Here is an 18218-nt window from a genome sequence, read left to right on the forward strand (position 1 = left end):
ATCAGTTCTACAATGTATGATGAGTATGATGAGTTGGCGGCCCTTATGGTCGCCAAAGGCTTATGCCACCAGCGAATACAAAAAAACCCTACACAAAATGATGCCGAGACCCAAATTAAAAATGAATTCGTGACGTATGTTCTCTGAATGCTTTTATCGGTATTCACTTACACGACAGAGAACTACCGGGGATCTTGGACTAAGAAAACCCTACTAGCATGTAAGCGAGAGTCTTTCCTACATGCCTAGGTATTTAACTCATCCTTGCACTAACAGCTCATAATCCCATATCAGAGCAGCGCAGTTTGTCAATATTGATATCACCTTTATTCGACTGTAACGTAACGTCCATCATCGAGAAAATGCATATTAATATTAAGGTCTTCAAGTGAGTGCAAGATAGACGCAGATTGATCAGATCGCATTGCGACGCATTTGGATTATATACTTGATTAATACTGGATTTCAATATGCGCGTTTTCGCGTCTTGGCCATTTAAAACCTCAATCCAAGTCAAAGTCGTATGGTTTCATATCCTGGGGGTATAATAAGTCTATCGATCGAGCAGACCTCGAACCAAGAAAATTCGTCAAATCATGTTCGTGCACAAGCCTTGGACTTTTTGACGACCGCCTTTACAAATTTGACAGCCTCCTTGACTACATAGTCTCCCCAGACGGGAATGTAGCCCAAGTGGACGTCGAGGTTTTTGCCACCAGCTTCGCAGAAAGGGTCGCCCTTATCGCAGACGGAAACGGTCTTGTCGGCGATGCTGTCGCAGCCGGCCGGGAGGTTACGAGGGAACATCTAAGGGATCAGTTAGTTTGGTTGACGAGAGTTGGTCTCTTCCTCGATGACTTACTCCATTGCCAACGCTGGTTCCGACGTGGAAGGTCTGGCCTTCTGTGAGACTGGGATCGCCCAAGAGGATAACAGATGAGACTGCCAAAGGTTAGTAACCTGCAGAATTGTATAAGATCTGGGTTTCTCTTACTCTTGTCAGTGATGTAGGAAGGCTGAGGCAAGGTGGCAGGGAATCCGGTAGAGCTTGCACCACAGATGGTGTCCATGATGACGTGAGCGCCCTGAAAGAAAGTTTAGTTATAGGTTCTCCAGGATTTCATGTCCTGAGTCTGTCTTACTTGAGAGTATCCCATGAGAACCAGCGGAGTCTTGGGGCAGGTCTTCACATAGTTGTGGATGACAGAAGTCAAGGCGCGAACACCCGCGGGCTGAGAGTCGAGGTACTCGTTATACAGGGCAGGGTACACGAGAGATTCCATGTCAGATCCGGGGACAAGCTTGAGGACCTTCTCGGCCAGTTCGCCCATGGCTCCAGGGCCTTGAGGTTCAAGACTACCTCGAGCCACGATGACATGGGCTCCGTTGGCGCATGTGGTGGATTCGGCTGCGACCAGAGCCACGAGAAAGCTCAGAAGGAGAGTGAAAGCGATCATGTTTGCGTTGGTCGTGGTACCTGTGAAAGCTTTTGGAAAGGAGTTAGAGGATTTGTTTATTTCGGTGCAGGATGGAGGGAATAAATAGCCTACCGAGATACCTAGTGTTGGTCTTGACAACTGCAGTGATTCACACACACAGCACAGAATAGTATAGTGAGTGATAAGGAAGAGACGAAGAAAAAGATAGAGTGGAATAAAGGAGAGTGAGGAAGAAAGATATATAGATTCTTGCTGCCAGTGCCAACACCATGTAATTCACATTTCGTTATCCCACGATATTCGATGTTAGTTACCTGCCAGTTAAATCGCAGGTAGCATCAGACCCACATGATCGAGAGTTCGGAACAAAAAAAGCAAAGAAAGTAAACGGCCCTAGTACTTGTACGTCAAATGTTGCGAACTTGCACTTGCGCTGGGGGCGGCAGATATCCATAGTTAATGACTGACAGGGTCAAGGTCTGGGGTAGTTTTGATCAAACCGATATGGGCTGTTCGGGCTTTTGCCTACATTGGGATAGGTTTCCATCCGTTTATATAAAAGCCTCGTCCAAAACATGCGGCTATCATATACTATCTAGTAAAGGAAAGGTTCTCGAGGTGGACGTTAGATTAGATGATTCTACCGAGCACGATTAGCGTTGGATTATATATCCCAGTTGAGTTTATTTTGCGAATCCGAAAGATGCGTAGGAACACTGCATCTCTAGTTTAAACCCACCATATAACGGGTCGTGAGTAGGAAGGATCCTTTGATTGTTCAAAATCTGGTGGTTCAAGCATTTCAGCGAATTTGTTGGGCCAAAGCTTGGTCGAGGGATTGTTTGTTTGCCTATCTATCTCTTGGCAGGGATGGATAGCAATCTAGATCGAGCCAAGTGACATGGAGTATCAGAGGTAGATTTCAGTCGAGAGGAAAAGGACGCTAACTAGGCAAGATGGAACATGGAAACAGAAAAATCAGCAGCCATTTGTCCATATGCTGACACATATCTCATATGAGTGCTCAGGTCATGCCCTCCAGCCTCGCAGAAGGGGTCTCCTGCATCACAGAAAGACACAGTCTTGCCAGAGACATAATGGCACCCATTCGGTTTGTTGGGAGGGAATATCTGGCGATTTGAATCAACAATCGTCATCTTGGCTGGAGATATCTGCTGCTGACTTACACCATCGCCCTTGCTACTCCCAACGTGGAAGGCCTGTCCTTTTGTTGTACTCGGATCACCCATTAAGACAATAGCGGCAACTGGTTTCCAACGAATGAGCAAGTAAAGACGGCCAGGGTCATTTAGATTGGTGACTTCAACTTACTCTTGTCAGTGATGTTAAGGGGCTGTGGGTTTGTAGCTGGAAACCCAACTGAACTTGCACCACACATAACATCAGCGATGACATGAGCCCCCTGTTGTCACTTGGTTAACTCTATCCATCACATCAAACAACAGACTTGAATTACCTGAGAGAACCCGAGTAAAATCATTTTTGTTCTAGGGCAGCGTGCAGAGTACTGCTTAACCACTTCGGTAAGAGCTCTGACGCCTTCAATCTGAGAAGGTTTGTAAGGGTCATATATGGCTGGATACTCGAGAGCGCTCAAATCCGAGTTGGGAATTCTGCTCGAGATGTGCTGGGCGATAACTCCGATAATACCGGGCCCTTGAGGTTCAAGGCTGCCTCTGGCGACTATGATATGCGCTCCAGAGGTGCAGGTCGAGTTTGTGACAAGATTGCATCCCCTAGCAGCGACAAGAGTGACGAACAATACCATACAATTGACTAAGAAGAGCATATTGTATAGTTCTGAGAGTGATACCTCGAGATTGGTGATGGGCCCATGTAAGATGTTGATTTCCAAGAATGACGGGGAAAGAAGCAAGTCAAGAAGAAAAGCAGACAAACAAGTTTGGGTTCACAATATCAGCCATGGCCACGCCTCATGCCATCTTGGTGCATTGCAAACAGCCTCAACTGATGGTATACATTAGTAGTATTCATTTATACAACACTTAGTAATGCCCTCTGTTTCACAGCAAACAAAATAGCATATAAATATAGACAAGACTAATTATCCAGTTCTGAATAGGCTTTCTAGGTTTACAACATCCGAATATCTCTTCCGACATTATCCATATATTAAAGAAAATGGTGGCCAGCCGATTTGCCATGTCTCAATATTTGGCGTTCCAAACGAAAAAAGCAATCATGTTTTCTCGACCCCCTGGTAAAATGCGGGACAGGGCAATCTTTTCAACACCTTAAACTTACACAAACAAACAACCATTAATCTAGGCACGGCCACTTCATTTGCTTCTTTCATAGAATGCCGTCGTCTACACTGGAAGACTTGGTGAAGGCGCCAGAACACCAAATTAGGGCCATCCTTCGTGAGCTCTGCCATGACCAGGATATTCGCGTTCGCGCGCTGGGACATTTTGACGACTTACTAGCTATTGACACACCTTCCAACACGAAAAAGCGGAAGGCTGACGATGAGCTTTGTATATGTGTTCATTGCGACAATACCTTTTTCAAGAACGATAACACTCTCAGAACGGCCTGCTATTACCACTCGGGTAAGTAACTATCTATAATAGAAACATAGATTGCAACTGACCAACATCACATAGGAGAGCTTGAGGCTGACTACGATGCTCATGTTTGGGACGACCACGATGAAAGCTGCCATGGGACGATAGATTCAAAAGAAATGCGCAAAGAACACCCCGAGGGGTTTACTTGGACCTGTTGCGACAAGGGAGGGTCAGAAGCAGGATGTAAAGTTGGAAAGCATGAAGCAGATCCTCTGAAGTCGAGACGAGAGACGGGCTCTTAATCGAGTGATATTAACACCGCCAATGCTCTTGGCCTAGATGGATGAGGACGAAGATTCTGAATGAATCTTCCCAAGCACATATCGCAATATCTAAATGAGGAATTATTTAAACAAAATTATATACAAAAGAAAGATACAGGCGATACACAAAAGCGAATATATATATATATATATATATATATTTGAGAAATAAATAATACTTACAAGAATTATACAATTGAATCTCAAGGTCTTTGCCTGCCAACGCGAAAAGTGGTGAAGTAAGTATACAAGAATCCATACTATTTAGATTCGCCGACATGATCGTCATTGTATCTTATCGAGGCTTCCAGAAAGAAGCAATTTATACTACCTATACTCAGCAGTATAAATAACCCCCCACAGAACACCAAAATATAACCCAGTCTACTCCCTAAAATTTTATCTAACTCACTCAAAATAGATCAAACACCACCAATTGCACTCGTAAATAAACAAAAATGTCAATGTCACTGGAAAATGAAATGGTCCATCTAGCACCGGAGCATCAGCTACGCGCTATCCTCCTCGCTTTATGCGACGACCCGTCTGTCTGCAAACGCGCTCTGAACCACTACCGTGTTCTCAAAGCAGCCGACAACCCGACTACTGGACTCAAGCGCAAAGCCCGGAACGACTTATTCGTCTGTGTGCAATGCGACGAGGCGTTTACAAATGAGGATAACACCAACACGTCTTGTCGCTATCATCCAGGTGCGTTGCGTTGACCGCGGTTGAAGTACATACTGATGACAAGTACTGTAGGAGATCTTGAAGTGGACGATTCAGGAGATTTCTGGGCTGATCATGATGAAGATTGTCATGGTGAGATAGATACGCCTGAGATGCGTGAGGAATGTCCTGATGGCTTCAAATGGTCGTGCTGTTCCAAACTGGGTGGCGCAAAGGGTTGCACAAAGGGAAAACACCAGGCTGATCCAGCTCGATCGCAGCGAGGTGGTGATGTTCCAGCAGGTAGCGAGTTGAAAAAGAATGCTGGCTCACACTACCCTGTTGCTGAAGAAGAAGATGACGACGACGATGACGAGGAAGATGATGAGGACGACGATGACGATGAGTAAAAAATTGGTAATATACAGTATTCAAGAAAGTGATAGGAAATACGGATACATGCTTTAAATGTCAATTGTACAAGCATTCATTCATCTAGGTCTTAAAACCATTTCATTTCAAACAAGGTAAAAAGAGATTCCAAAACTCCCAGCCTATGGATAATGATGTTGCCCAACGGATGATTGCTACTGTCCACTTCACAATCTCTCCGCCGACACCAACAAATAGAGATATAGATATCAAAAGACAAGAGCCACTGAACCATGTATAAGCAAGCCCCTGGCCTTTGACAAATATTACATGACATAAAACGTTAGAAGAAGTCTTGTCCCAAATCACCAGGGTTTCATCAATAACCCGGTACTCCGTGCGCCTGAATGCACTCCAATAATATTTCCTCCCCTGCCAGCATATGCTGTGTGCCTTCGGTGACATTTGTTAATGTGTCACCAAGCAGATTTCCAAATAAGTTAAATGTGAGACATCGTACGCAGACGGTAATCGTTCAGCCTTCATCTTCAATCACTGACGATGGGTCTGTAGAATGCCGTTCAAGAGGCGTTGGTTCAGGTGATGCTGAACCGTCAGGGCTAACGTTCCTCATGCTTGTTGTTGCTGTGACATCATGAGTGTCTGAATCACGAGGTTCCTAAACCCCCATGACGGGCACTTTCTTGTTTCGCTTGCCCAGTAGGGTTGCGTTATCCAAGTTGAGCTCGAAAGCTCCGCGTTGGCGGTTGCGGTCACGGACCTGCTGTCGAGCTGCCGCAGCGACAGTCGCTGAGTGTTGGCCATAGCCCTTCTCAGTCCGCTCCCGTTCGCGACCTCGAGACTGTTGTTGCTGCTCCTGGTCTCGAATGTTGGCCTTTCGCATGCTTTGTTCGAGAGCCTTGGTGGCTGCGTTAGGCTTGGCGCCGTCGTTTTCTTGGCCGTCAATCTCCATGTGATCTTCGTCTTCCTCTTCCTCGTTGAGGCCACCAAGGAATCGTGCAGGTGTGCCCTTAGGTCCGATCTGTGCCCTTCGCTTGCCCTCTTCTTCCTGGCGATGCACGGCGTAACCGACATCAAAAACCTCACGAAGGTTAACAGCACCAGGAGATCGGAAGTCGTATCGCCGGCCAGCCTCCTCAAACTTGGTGGCGTCAAAGGCGCGGAGCGTACCATCTACCTTCTTCACCTCATCCCGAGGAGTAGGTCCGTTTCCGGCAATCCAGGGATGAGCCAAGAACTCAGTGATCGTGTAACGCTTCTCAGGATCCACGGTCAACAGATGGCTGATGAGATCTTGAGCGGACTTGGAGATCTCATCCCACCAAGGAGACAAGAAGGTGTATTGGCCCTTGGCAACCTTCTCAGTGAGCACCTCGATGCTCTCATCGTAAAATGGTGGGAAACCACAGAGCAGAGTGTAAAGCACACAACCCAGAGCCCACATATCGACTGACTTGGAGTAGCGCTCATCCTTGACGATCTCGGGTGCTGTGTAGCCAACAGTTCCACAAGGCGTCATGGTCTGGTTATCCCAGACAATCTTGGAAAGACCAAAGTCGGCAATTTTGATGCGGCCAATTCCACCGGCACCCTGACCGGGGATGAATTCACCCTCATCGACCTTGTCCTCGTCACCAGGCTGTTTGGGCTTAGGGTGTTTGGAAGGCACCGTAGGAATGGGCTCGAACAGAATGTTCTCGGGCTTGATGTCACTGGTAGGGATGTTAGCGATGTTTCCAAGGACGTGCAGGGGCGAATGACGTCAGGAGGGGCATCACCATCTCTGACATCAACCATTGGCTTCAGGAGATAATTACAACGTACCGATGAACAACGCCCTTCTCCTCATGGAGATATTCTAGAGCCTGGGCGACCTGAACAATAACGTGTCGGGACAATTCCTCGCTGAAATATGTCAAGCGAACAATCTGGTGGAAAAGCTCGCCACCAGGGGCAAGTTCGAGAACAATGTAGTAGTATTGTCGGGATTCGGAAAACTCGACAAGCTTGATAATGTTGGGGTGATCAAGTTGACGCATAATCTGGACCTCCTTGAGAATATTTGATCGCTGGCGACAAGTCAGTATTCTGTCAGACATATCCGCGAGTCAAAAGGCTGGCCATCACCACCGTCAAGACAGTAGAAACTGACTCTAGGCGGGATAGCAACAGGCCTTGAAATAAAAAGAAAAATTGTAAGAAAAAGCTTCTCGCACCTCTGCTGCCTTGGGGACCTTCTTGAAGTCCGGATGTAAATGTTTGTTTCCCTATAGAAGGGGACAACCCCGTGTTGGTAAATGGGGACCACAAGAGAAAGAAAGAAGTATTAAAAAGCCAAACGCATAAATCATCAAACACAAGGAGAAGGGCCGCCAGATACGGAAAGCCCGGTCATGCTTACCTGCATGCTGTTCATCTCGTACTTGCGTACGACTTTGATGGCGACCTCGCCTTGTTGACCTGTTGTGTCGCGAGCGCGGTAGACATTGCTGAAGGCGCCGTCGCCCATCTTGTCGACGAGTTCCCAGCGCTCTAGGCCAGGGTAGCGAGGGAATTTACTCTTACTGGCATTCTCCTCGGCGATAAGCTTGGCGAGCTTCTCATCGTCAATACGCTTCTTGCTCTTGCTGCGTGAGTACTCGTCATCATAATCGTGGCCGGCGGGTTCTTGTGAGCGTCCGTAGTTGCTAGGGTCTGAAGCATTCTTATGCTGGACTGCAGGCGCCTGTTGCTGTTCTGTCTTTCGTGGGGCCTCTTCGGGGGCTGCACGAGCTTGCTTGCCTGGAAAATGAATTTTAGAGCCTGATTATAAAGCAAGCCAAGAGGCAGAGGTGCGTTGTGAAACATACCGTGCCGGATGAAATTCTTAAGTTGCTGAATGGTAGACATGGCTGTGAAGGTTGTCGCTAAGGCGCGACGATTCGCCTTTAAAAGAAGAGGTTGAGAAGCCTTGGGCTAACTGAGGTAAGGATAATTGAATTGGATTAAAACGTCGTGGGAGCGTTGTAGTTGGTTTTAGTAGGCGATACAGCTAAGGACGGATCTGGCTGATCTAGTCTGCAGCTTTTCCGTCTCAAATTCGTGCGAGTCGTGATCGTAAAAAACGTACGCTTTTGTTGGCGTGGTATGTCGCAAAGCGCGGGCAATATTATTATAAAGATAAAACAGAATTGTCTTGACAGAACAGGGCTGGACTGGAGACGATGCGGGGTTTAGCAGCTCTACTCTAGCGGACGCGGGAGCGGTTGTTCTTGTTGTGATGGCGTCGTACAAGTCGTGATAGAGAAGAGATGGCAATGTAGTACAGTTTGTCTGACTTTTGTTTTGTTTTTATCACAAGTGACACGGGGGATATGGGGGGAAGAAAGAAGAGAAGTCGTCGAGAGGGAAGAAACAGGAAAAGGGAAATTGGATAAAAACTGCCTTGCGCTGGGTGCTGGTGGTGACAAGCAGAGCCCGGTTCTTTTTGACGGGGGGAGGACCGAGATTTGAGAGGTGACGGAAGGGAAAAGGTGGGCAGCCCACTTTCACTGGCAGCCCAGATTTTAGCAGGATTCTAGGCCAACGCCAGGCGAATCGAGTGGAGATGGGGGCGTTCCCAGCGGGAAACCTGGAAGCACACAGGGCCCTGGTTTTTAGGTATGTGCTGCCTGACAGGCTCTGTGAATGCCGTACGTACCTATGGATGCAACTCAGGAGGATGAGTGCACGAATAGGAATCTCGGAGAATGAGGTCACTGGATGACTGGGAGAGCTGAAATAATCTCTGTGGAGTACGGTTACCTGCCCTGAATGCTTACAAGCTGGGGAATATCCTATCTGGCTGAAACAGTAAGTACTAAGGTAGGTAACAGTCCCGGTAAAAAGGTGAATGACGATGGCAATAAGCTAAGAAAAGGACGAGGTAAATAGTGGTGATAGCGGGGTATAATTCAATGGTGAGACTTGTCGTGACGTTGACAAACTGCTGGTTCTAGACGCGAATGTTTAAATGTCGATGCAACTGAACTGGAATAGAAATTGATGTGATTTGCCGTCAAAAGAGAAGAGCCTCTTTCTCAAATGCATACACTTATTAAAGTTGACTACCTGCCTATACCCGTACTGACATTATGCTGTCAAATGATTGACATGTAGATATGAAGTCACTGGAAATGACAATCAGTACAAAACGCCCCGCGATAGCGTCACAGCAGCCGCAGGTGTAACAGTAGTAGGTGCTGTACTACGAAGCACTACTGTACAAAACTGTCAGTCTTGACACACGCAAGAAGGGGTCCAGGCCGTCTCAAGGTGTCACACCCGCGAGGACGACAGCAAATGATGATGGCAATGATGGCATCACCTTTTTCTCCTCTGTCTATTCTGTTATTAATTCACACAGTCCATGCTTTTGCTAGGTTGCGATGCATGTGCTTTGCTTTAGCGTGGTTGGCACCATCGTTTTACCGAATCATCTGGCACATAGTCCAAGAAGCTACCTCATAACTAAATCCGTCGTTTCTTTTTTTCTAATCCATCGTTGCTAGTACATAGAGCCTCCAGTAGAATGCAAACAAACCACCCGAACATGACAGAACCCTTGCATCGTTAATGTTATTGCGATTGTACGTAAACGGTGCTTTTGGCGAGATCTCCGGCCTATGACGCCGGTGACGACATCACACTCTCTCATAGTGGATAACTGGCAGATATAACCACCCAATTATAGCTTCTCATAAGCCCTGTGATGTCTTGGCTCGCGGTGGCGGCTGTTCCAGTGGGTTGGCCGCTGAGGATGAAATCACCAGCAGCCTCAAGTTATACAGCCCATGAGCTTGCTACTCCAGGTTCCCCGGCCCGGGATACTTTTCCACTATAATGAAGCCCAACCTTTTTTTCCCCTTTACGAAATGGGTTTCTCATGACGAGCTGGTGTAATTTCGAAACAGTAAGTTTACGAGGTTTTGATCGATTGATAACCTCAGCCTCCACATCAAAAGGTAACATAACTTTTATCTGATATCCGTCGTATTAGTTTGAAAGATCCGTCCCTCAGCGAGTCATAAATGCCTTAGTACTCACCTTTATCACAATGCGTAGTAAGTACCCCCTTACCTTCCTACCGATGTAAGGACTACCTCACTGCCATGTCTTTACTGAATTTATGCTTGCTTTATCCATTGACAAGAACGGAAAATGTTGACCCCTGAATGCTGATCATGACGATGCTGCACCTGATTACTTCTAACCCCAGAACTGACCCAATTTGCTATTATTATACAGACAAATGCAGCCAGATCCAAAACCGGCTTTTTTCTGGACTTTGCTTACTGAATAAAGAACCTGAATTTCGGTGTCGGGATAACACAGGAATTAATTTACATTACTTGCTTTTTAACGTCCACCGTTGCATGCTGGCCCGGTCTGGATCTCTATTTCAAACCCTGGCTGCATGCAACGGAAAGCCAAGGTTATAATACGCTGTGTTGATTGGGTTAAATGTACCCAGGCCTTATTGCTCACATGTCAATATGGGAACATGTGCTCCGTATTTTTAAAAGCAAAAAAAGATGCCTCTATTGATTTGACGAAGCAATGTCGTGGATGTTGTCTTTTTCTTCGTCCGGCCTTGTTTGTAGTCTGTGGTCCGAGTCCTCCGTCTCGTCCCAACATAGCCTATCCTGGCTTGAGGAGCTCTATGCAAGGTCTAGACCACCCATCGTCCCATTTCCGTGGTGTTGCCAATCGCAGTACTTTACGCACCAATGACGCACCTGACAATATAACTATATGTAGGTATGTAGGCATCTCTGATAAGCACTACGATGAGACTGTAGATTTTCTCTCAATGCCTAACCCTACGATCCAACCTGAAGGCTATGGCATGGCCATAATCTCACTGCTCACCCATTTCCCGATTCACACGGTGCTTGAGCCAGATATACCAGGGGTTGTAGTAGATTGCTACAGTAACCTTGAATTATGCTTGTTCGTCGGGGTCTATTCCTGGCAACTTGAGTCAGTATCTGGAGCTGAGATCTCGGCACTTATAAGCGAGCGAATTTGAACTACAATCCGAACTCGCAGATCTTCAATGGTACCACTGGACTGGAAACTCAGTTTCTGAGCCGTCATTTCCCCCCCAGCCCAACAACGCGACACACATGACACATGAGTTTAAGTAACATTGATGTATATACACAACTCTATGTATGCCTGAAACACAGCTCTTGAAGTGCTCGGGTTTCCACTATGTGTTTTGCTAGCACAGCCCCATAGCGCTAATGTGTATGTATATCGAACTTATCAAACAACATCGCAACAAACAAAGTATGCAAACGCTCGCTTCCTACAACTTGTAACAACGATAAGGCACCCCGTGTGCTTCAGCGTACTCCCTCAACTGCCGGTTCTTCCAACCATAAAACAATCTTAGGCCTAAGGCCATTACAGCTACGAAGAGGAGCAATGCAGCATTGACCCAATGCCCTGTTGTGAACCCGCCTTGTCGTTCAGACGTCTGGTAAATCCAAACACCGGGGATCTGACCGATTCCGCCACCGAGACTAACATTGAGGGCAATAGCAAGACCAGTGGATGCTGTCGTAAACACGTTGGAACTAAGCCATCCAAGCATAGGCGGCATACACGCGAAGGAACCAGCAGTTGCCATGATGAGGCCTCCATACCGGGCTTGGTATGCATCGGCCGGGAGGGCGGCTGATACAATGAAACCAACGGCGCCTACAGCTGCAGCCATGGCTGTGTGAACACCTCTGGCATTGAAGCGATCCGCCGACCAAGCCACTAGGACTTGACATACTGTGAAGTGATGTTAGTTAGGGTTCCGTCCATGATGGCAGAGGACTTACCATAAGCAATGGCCCATGGGGGAACAGTCATCAGCTGCGCTTTCAAATCGAAATAACCCAACCCAACAGTAATCGAAGGTGCAAACAAGCTCAAACTGGCAAATGCAGGTCCAGATGCAAAGTAAATGGCGTAGTGGGCGTATAATCGCCAATCCATCAGGGTCTCCTTAGCCTCAGCCCAATTCATAGTCGGGTGTGATTCCTTAGAACCCTCATAGTACAACCGGTGAATGGCCATGTCTTTCTCAGCCTCGGACAGCCACTTTGCCCGCTCTGGGTAATCGGGCAAGAAGAAGAGGACCAGAAAAGCTGCAAGACAGGACGGGATGCCCTCGATGATGAAAAGCCATCGCCAGCCAGAGAGACCGGAAACACCATTCATGTGACCAATGCCATACGCAATTGCGCCGCCAAACTAATTGCTGTAAGTGACATGTCAACTGAATTAAGGGTCAAAACTTACTGCACCAGCAAGAGTCGCAGATGCAAGGATGAAAGCGACGCTATGATTGTTCAGTATGAGCATCTAAACCTTTGCGCAACGCCACAACAGAGGTTATTAGAAGCCGAGGATGGCAATACTTACCGAACACTACGCTCGTCGTGCTTGTACCAGAAAGTCAAGTAAAACACCAGCCCAGGAAACAATCCAGCTTCGAAAACACCCAACAGAAAACGCACTGCCGTAACGCTACCAAAACTGTTTGTCGCAGCCGTAAGAATGGTCATGGCACCCCAGCAAAACATGAGAAAGGCGAGCCATCGGCTGGGTCGGAGCTTCTTGAGGAGCATATTACTTGGAACTTCGAAGACGGCGTATGATACGAGGAATACCATGAGGGAGATAACGAACTGGTGGTCTGACATGTTGGTCTCGCGCTGCATGTCGTTGTTGGTTGACGAGTTGAGGATCATGGCGTTTCCTATGTTCGTTCGGTCGAGGAAGGAGAGGAAATAGATGGCGGCCGACAGCGGGATGATGCGCATGTCCTGTTTCCAGAGAAGACCCTTTTCAAGCGGGCTCATGGACTCGCCATAGTGAACAGCGACGCCCTGAAAGAGATATTGTTAGACAAAAGAGACCTATCCGGGGTTTGCTGCTATGCGCGCATGTAGCGCAAGGCATAGGGAGAAGTGGGTATGTACATCTTCTTTTCCGAGGGTTGAGTCGACATCATCAACAGCAGCCGGAGGAGGAAAAGGCACCGGGATGGGATCCTTTTCCATGGTCACCATCCGGCCTGTTATTTAGCAGCGTATGCCGCGATGGAAAGGGTGGTGTTGACGGTTCTGTTGATGGAAAGATGGATGATACGAGACGTAGTCGAGATCGACAGGAGGGGGCCAAAAAGATGACCAGATGTTTTTGTCCTGTAATACAGTAACAGTACAGAAAGTAGGTACCAATGCTATATCTAGCGATTGATTCTTTTTTCGGATGATAAGAGATTAGATACGAAATTCAAGAGAAAACCGGGAAAATGTAAGATGAGAAGCAAATGCCAAGAGTGGGTTATACCCAATGTTATATGTATAGAAAGATCTCAAGACCCCGGAGACGAGGAAAGAGAGAGTCGGGAGGGAGTCGAAGCGGAGCAGGAGCAGCAACCGAAGTGGGTGGGTTATAGAAGGTTGATAAAGAGGGTGTCAATGGGTGAGTTTATTTTTCTGGGCGTTTGGCTCTTGACTCTTTTGGGCTCCACGACATCGAATAAAGACGAGGCAAAGACAAGCAAGGACAAGCTTTGAAGTAGGTACACAAGACAAGACACAAAACATCCAACAGCTTGGAACATACCTACATAAATGCGGGGGAAGTACCGGCCTTTTTACAAGCTTCTTTTTTTCTCGCTTTGGTCTTTTTTCTTGTCGTCTCGCATTGCCTTTTGAGGATCCACTGCCGATCAGATCATCATCTGGTTAGGTTTCTTCGGCATTGCTTTACTTCCAATGACTCGCAGTGGCGCTATTCACAGGACCTATCTTGACTCTAGGTTCCTTTGTTTTCTTGGAGTCGTTATCTTGCAACTGCTTTCGTTGATTAATTCCCGTTGACCGTTAAAAAAAACCGTTCAATGTGCTGTACAATGCTAAAATACCAATACTGTGAGCTGGACACTTCCCGGTTTGACAACTCACCTTTCACAGTAAGCGGCAATACGACGCTCGTCTAGTCTCTCTCGTTTCAATGAATTGTCGTTACACCACTCACTGCCCTTTTTCATGTAGATGTAACTGTGATTGTGATGCAAGTAACTCTACCCGCGCTCTTTGCGGAAGAGTTTCTCCCAAGATGATTCAAACGATTCGATTGTCCTTGGCTCGCTTCATTCTCTTCCGTGTCTCTCTGTCTTGTCTTTGGGAACCCCCACCCATGATCTTCACTCGTATATCCGAGCCACGCACGCGACCCAACAAGGTAAAATTTTGATACAAGACGGATTCTCATTTGCAGGACGACTTAGACTTGAAGTTAGAGTCGAAAAAGTAAAAAGTCATCAAAAGTGGAAGCTCCGCTCGGGCAAGACTGTGACACAAAAGTCCAAACCAAGCGGGGCATAAGACAGGGAATAATAGAAGTCCAACCCAATGCGTGAGCTATTCTAGCCGTAATGGCCCGATTACCTTATATAAAACCCTTTCTTAATAACCCTTTGCTAATTTACCATTCTCTTTATAAACTGTCATTGACTTGTTTATCTTTGCTCCATGACCGTCTTTGTTCATTGTACAACTTCGTGATGGCCTCAAGAACAAACACATTACTTCGGCTCCGGCCTCCCGGAGTGGGGGGTCCGGTGCCGGAACTTGTGGAATCGAAATGAAGATCACTTGCCTGTTCACAAACCACAGTAAATCGTGCCGTCCAGTCAGAAGCTCGTGTTATCCTAGATAGGAATCCCGAAGAGAAACAAGGTCACAAATTGAGTCTTCCTGTTGCATTAGTGCAACCCACCCCCATGGCACGTCCTCCAAGTTCAATTCAATCATCGCGGACCTTGCAACTACTTGTCCGACGTCGGGTCTGGGTGGTGTTCAGCTGATCAATTCATCGATCGATTTCAGCTATACTTGACTGCAGTATCTGACTACATATCCCATCCATCCATTCATGCGATGCATCATGTCGGCAAAGGTGCAATAAACCCCGAGCAAGATTCCCTATATCGACATGATCAGCACATTTATTACCGTGGCATCCGCCAATTCAACTATATGTCACTTGACTGCTGCACAATGACGTTAATACAAGAAACAAATTGATAAAAGTGATAATCCTGTACATTTGATCTAATCTTCCTCCGACTCTTCCTCTGATGGCCAGACGAACCACGCCATGACCATACACAGCTTCAACCCGGCAGCGATCCACAATGCTCCTGTGATGCCGACAGAGCTTTGCGCAAACAAGCCACCAACAAACACACCAAAAAGAAGCAGCAAAGGAGCAGCTGCACGTTGATTCCTTGAAACGTTATCTAGCGCAAACAGATCTTTGTCTGAGAACAAGTCACAGTACACACTCGTGAGGACAAGACTGATGAGTGCGTTCTGCTTCAGAGCTCGACTCGCAACCGCCTGTCCGCAGCTCTGAAAGGCCATGAGTACTATCGGTAGCAGTACGTTCCATGCGAGGCTATCCGGGTTTTGACTTGGTGGGCGAAATGTGACGATAAGTGCCGCTGCGCTGGTAAGTAGGGCCTGTAAGGTGAAGGAAGCACATAGTACCCAACGGCGTCTGGGTGAGAAGAGACGATGGAAGCGGGCGAATAAGAAAGATCCAAGACAAAATGACGCGATAGACAGCGCGGATTTGTACAGACGAGGACCGGGTGTCGATGTCATGAAACTTGCGAGGCCAAGTCCGACATAGACTGTGTTGCCTGTTTCTTGTTAGCAGTTTTCTCTTCAAGATGAAATCAATACTGACCAGTCTGCATAGACACAAAGGTTCCCCAGACCTGGATGGAGGAGCTATCAAGAAGTCCAGTTACGACATAGCAGATAAGAAGCACAGCGTCTGCCCATGAACAGGACAATTCATGTTGTAGACGATGCGTCCAAGTCTTTTTGTTTAGCGGGTTGATCGGTGAAGATCCTAGTAATGGTGTTTCTTCGTCTCTCGCATTGCCAACAGCGCTGGACTCTGCTGCCCGGACCATGGTGTCAACTGAGGTTTTGTAAAAGCAAGGTCTCTGAGCCCCAGTCGAGGATTGGTAAGAAGGATTGAAGTGTTTGAATGAAACAGCTGAGAGGAGGTCAAGTTCAAAGAAAGCTTTTGGTGCTAAAGACCCTGATGACGGCAGCCGAACGAGTAAGCGACCCGGTACTTGTTATCGTATACCCACTTTATGTTAAGTAGGACCAAGGAAACCCCCGAGACGATGGTAAAAATTAGCATTGAATTCGGCTTAGTTATTGACGAGACCAATACTTTGTATTATGGTATAGTATTGTTGGAAAGCACTTAATGTGAGTGTTTTTTTTTTTTTCCGAAATGGGCATTTTCTTTACTTGTCAGAGTAATATCTGCTAAGGGTCATGTAAAATGGTGACGCTTTATACACACACTACAGCTCCGACGGCGTCATACATAAACACTATCTAGATGTCCATCCATAGCAAGAGAGAGGGTTGAGAATATCCTACAAAATAATAAGAACAAATACCTCGGTGGATGAATGGATTTCCTCTTTATTACGACGGGTAACATTCCATACATAGGTGACCCAGAAAAGCGCTGAAGTAGCTATATGTGATAGACCCCCAGTATCAACATTTTTGATGGGATACAAAGCAACTGGCGATGCACTATCAATCTTGATTCAGGACGACCAGTAACTGTAGCAGTATTATCCCAGAAGTGCAACAGTAGGATGAAGATAATAATAAGCTTTATTCAGTCACAATAAAATGTTTGAATAATAACATGAGACCTAGTGTCCACTCATTACTACCGACCAATATCATCGATGGCTTGAACAGACGTATCAGAACTATAAGGTCACCTAGACAAACCAAACACTTGTGTTTCTGATATTTTCCGCGAGGTACAATGATCGATCCGTTTTGCCGCCTTGGCTTGTGGCTGGGTCTCTTAATAAGCGGCACAGCAATCCTTCGCAGTCGTGTTTAATGTGACGGGCTTTTTATTAATGTTTCGTCTCGTCTCAGGAATGCAGCTTATGGCTTTTATCACTTTGGGGGACTTGTCTTTTTATCTCTACAAGCGATTGACAAGAGTGACTGACTAAGAATTGAGAAGAACAGAATGGAGGCCTCAGAGAAGTCAAGGGTTATTATTAAACATGTGATGTGAATTTCTATTGTGGTAATGAAAATTGGAAATGGAGTCTTTTGAAGATCCGGCAAGGGTCTCGACCATACTCCCGGTACATGGTAGCATGATGGTCGCTTCGGGGTTTAATAGGATCCGGAATAGGGAATAAATAGCCTCCCGTCTATTTCGCGAGATTGTCTTGTCTCTATTATTAGTCGATTTTAAACGAGAGCTGAAATTGAAGAGTCATAATTATATACTCGGATGATATTTATTTGCTAATATTGGGATAGCTGCTATTAGCGATCAATAGCCTGACTAGCACACAGATTCCGGGTCTCACGTGTAGCTGACACCACTGAAGCACCCCCTGAAATAAGATGCCAAATGCCCGATGTCTTCCGCCCGGGCCACGAGAGGATACCGGGTTTTACCACTAGGCCCAGTTCGGTCTCTCCTCTCTCTCTTACCTGCCTAGTAATATCGTCAAAGAGTGAGCGAGGCTGATTCCCATCTCATCCAATACATACCTTACCTAGACATTACACGACACAAGGTGAATAGGGGCACGAATCATCTTCAAATTCTCGTTGGTGTCTTGGTTTTTTCTCAAACATTCACTCAAGTCATCAATTCTTATATCAACAACACGATTCAAGCATTCGAATTCATCTCAACTCTCATAACGTCATTGTTATCGTCAGGAT

General features: G+C 46.6%; 6 protein-coding genes across 6 annotated transcripts; 2 read left to right on the forward strand and 4 right to left on the reverse strand.

Annotated features, from left to right (window-relative positions):
• Window positions 1-594: 594 nt before the first annotated feature.
• Window positions 595-3249, reverse strand: FPOAC1_000821 (uncharacterized protein; the record flags this gene model as incomplete). The annotated part of the gene is made up of 7 exons (XM_044845432.1): window positions 595-807; window positions 863-942; window positions 995-1085; window positions 1143-1486; window positions 1551-1577; window positions 2772-2862; window positions 2917-3249. 7 exons carry the CDS (start codon window positions 3247-3249, stop codon window positions 595-597), a joined length of 1179 nt encoding a protein of 392 aa, XP_044711348.1.
• Window positions 3250-3780: 531 nt separating this feature from the next.
• Window positions 3781-4293, forward strand: FPOAC1_000822 (uncharacterized protein; the record flags this gene model as incomplete). The annotated part of the gene is made up of 2 exons (XM_044845433.1): window positions 3781-4033; window positions 4088-4293. The coding sequence occupies 2 exons, from the start codon at window positions 3781-3783 to the stop codon at window positions 4291-4293; spliced, it is 459 nt and encodes a 152-aa protein (XP_044711349.1).
• Window positions 4294-4772: 479 nt separating this feature from the next.
• FPOAC1_000823 (uncharacterized protein) lies at window positions 4773-5393 on the forward strand (the record flags this gene model as incomplete). The annotated part of the gene is made up of 2 exons (XM_044845434.1): window positions 4773-5025; window positions 5077-5393. 2 exons carry the CDS (start codon window positions 4773-4775, stop codon window positions 5391-5393), a joined length of 570 nt encoding a protein of 189 aa, XP_044711350.1.
• A 641-nt stretch (window positions 5394-6034) lies between these two features.
• On the reverse strand, window positions 6035-8265 carry FPOAC1_000824 (uncharacterized protein; the record flags this gene model as incomplete). Its single annotated transcript, XM_044845435.1, has 5 exons — window positions 6035-7088; window positions 7201-7445; window positions 7593-7643; window positions 7778-8157; window positions 8226-8265. The coding sequence occupies 5 exons, from the start codon at window positions 8263-8265 to the stop codon at window positions 6035-6037; spliced, it is 1770 nt and encodes a 589-aa protein (XP_044711351.1).
• A 3442-nt stretch (window positions 8266-11707) lies between these two features.
• On the reverse strand, window positions 11708-13466 carry FPOAC1_000825 (uncharacterized protein; the record flags this gene model as incomplete). Its single annotated transcript, XM_044845436.1, has 5 exons — window positions 11708-12180; window positions 12231-12645; window positions 12694-12733; window positions 12817-13283; window positions 13377-13466. The coding sequence occupies 5 exons, from the start codon at window positions 13464-13466 to the stop codon at window positions 11708-11710; spliced, it is 1485 nt and encodes a 494-aa protein (XP_044711352.1).
• Window positions 13467-15521: 2055 nt separating this feature from the next.
• On the reverse strand, window positions 15522-16393 carry FPOAC1_000826 (uncharacterized protein; the record flags this gene model as incomplete). The annotated part of the gene is made up of 2 exons (XM_044845437.1): window positions 15522-16114; window positions 16162-16393. The coding sequence occupies 2 exons, from the start codon at window positions 16391-16393 to the stop codon at window positions 15522-15524; spliced, it is 825 nt and encodes a 274-aa protein (XP_044711353.1).
• Window positions 16394-18218: the final 1825 nt, after the last annotated feature.

Source organism: Fusarium poae, chromosome 1 (genome assembly GCF_019609905.1).
Source record: "Fusarium poae strain DAOMC 252244 chromosome 1, whole genome shotgun sequence".
Classification (NCBI taxonomy): Eukaryota; Fungi; Ascomycota; class Sordariomycetes; order Hypocreales; family Nectriaceae; genus Fusarium; species Fusarium poae.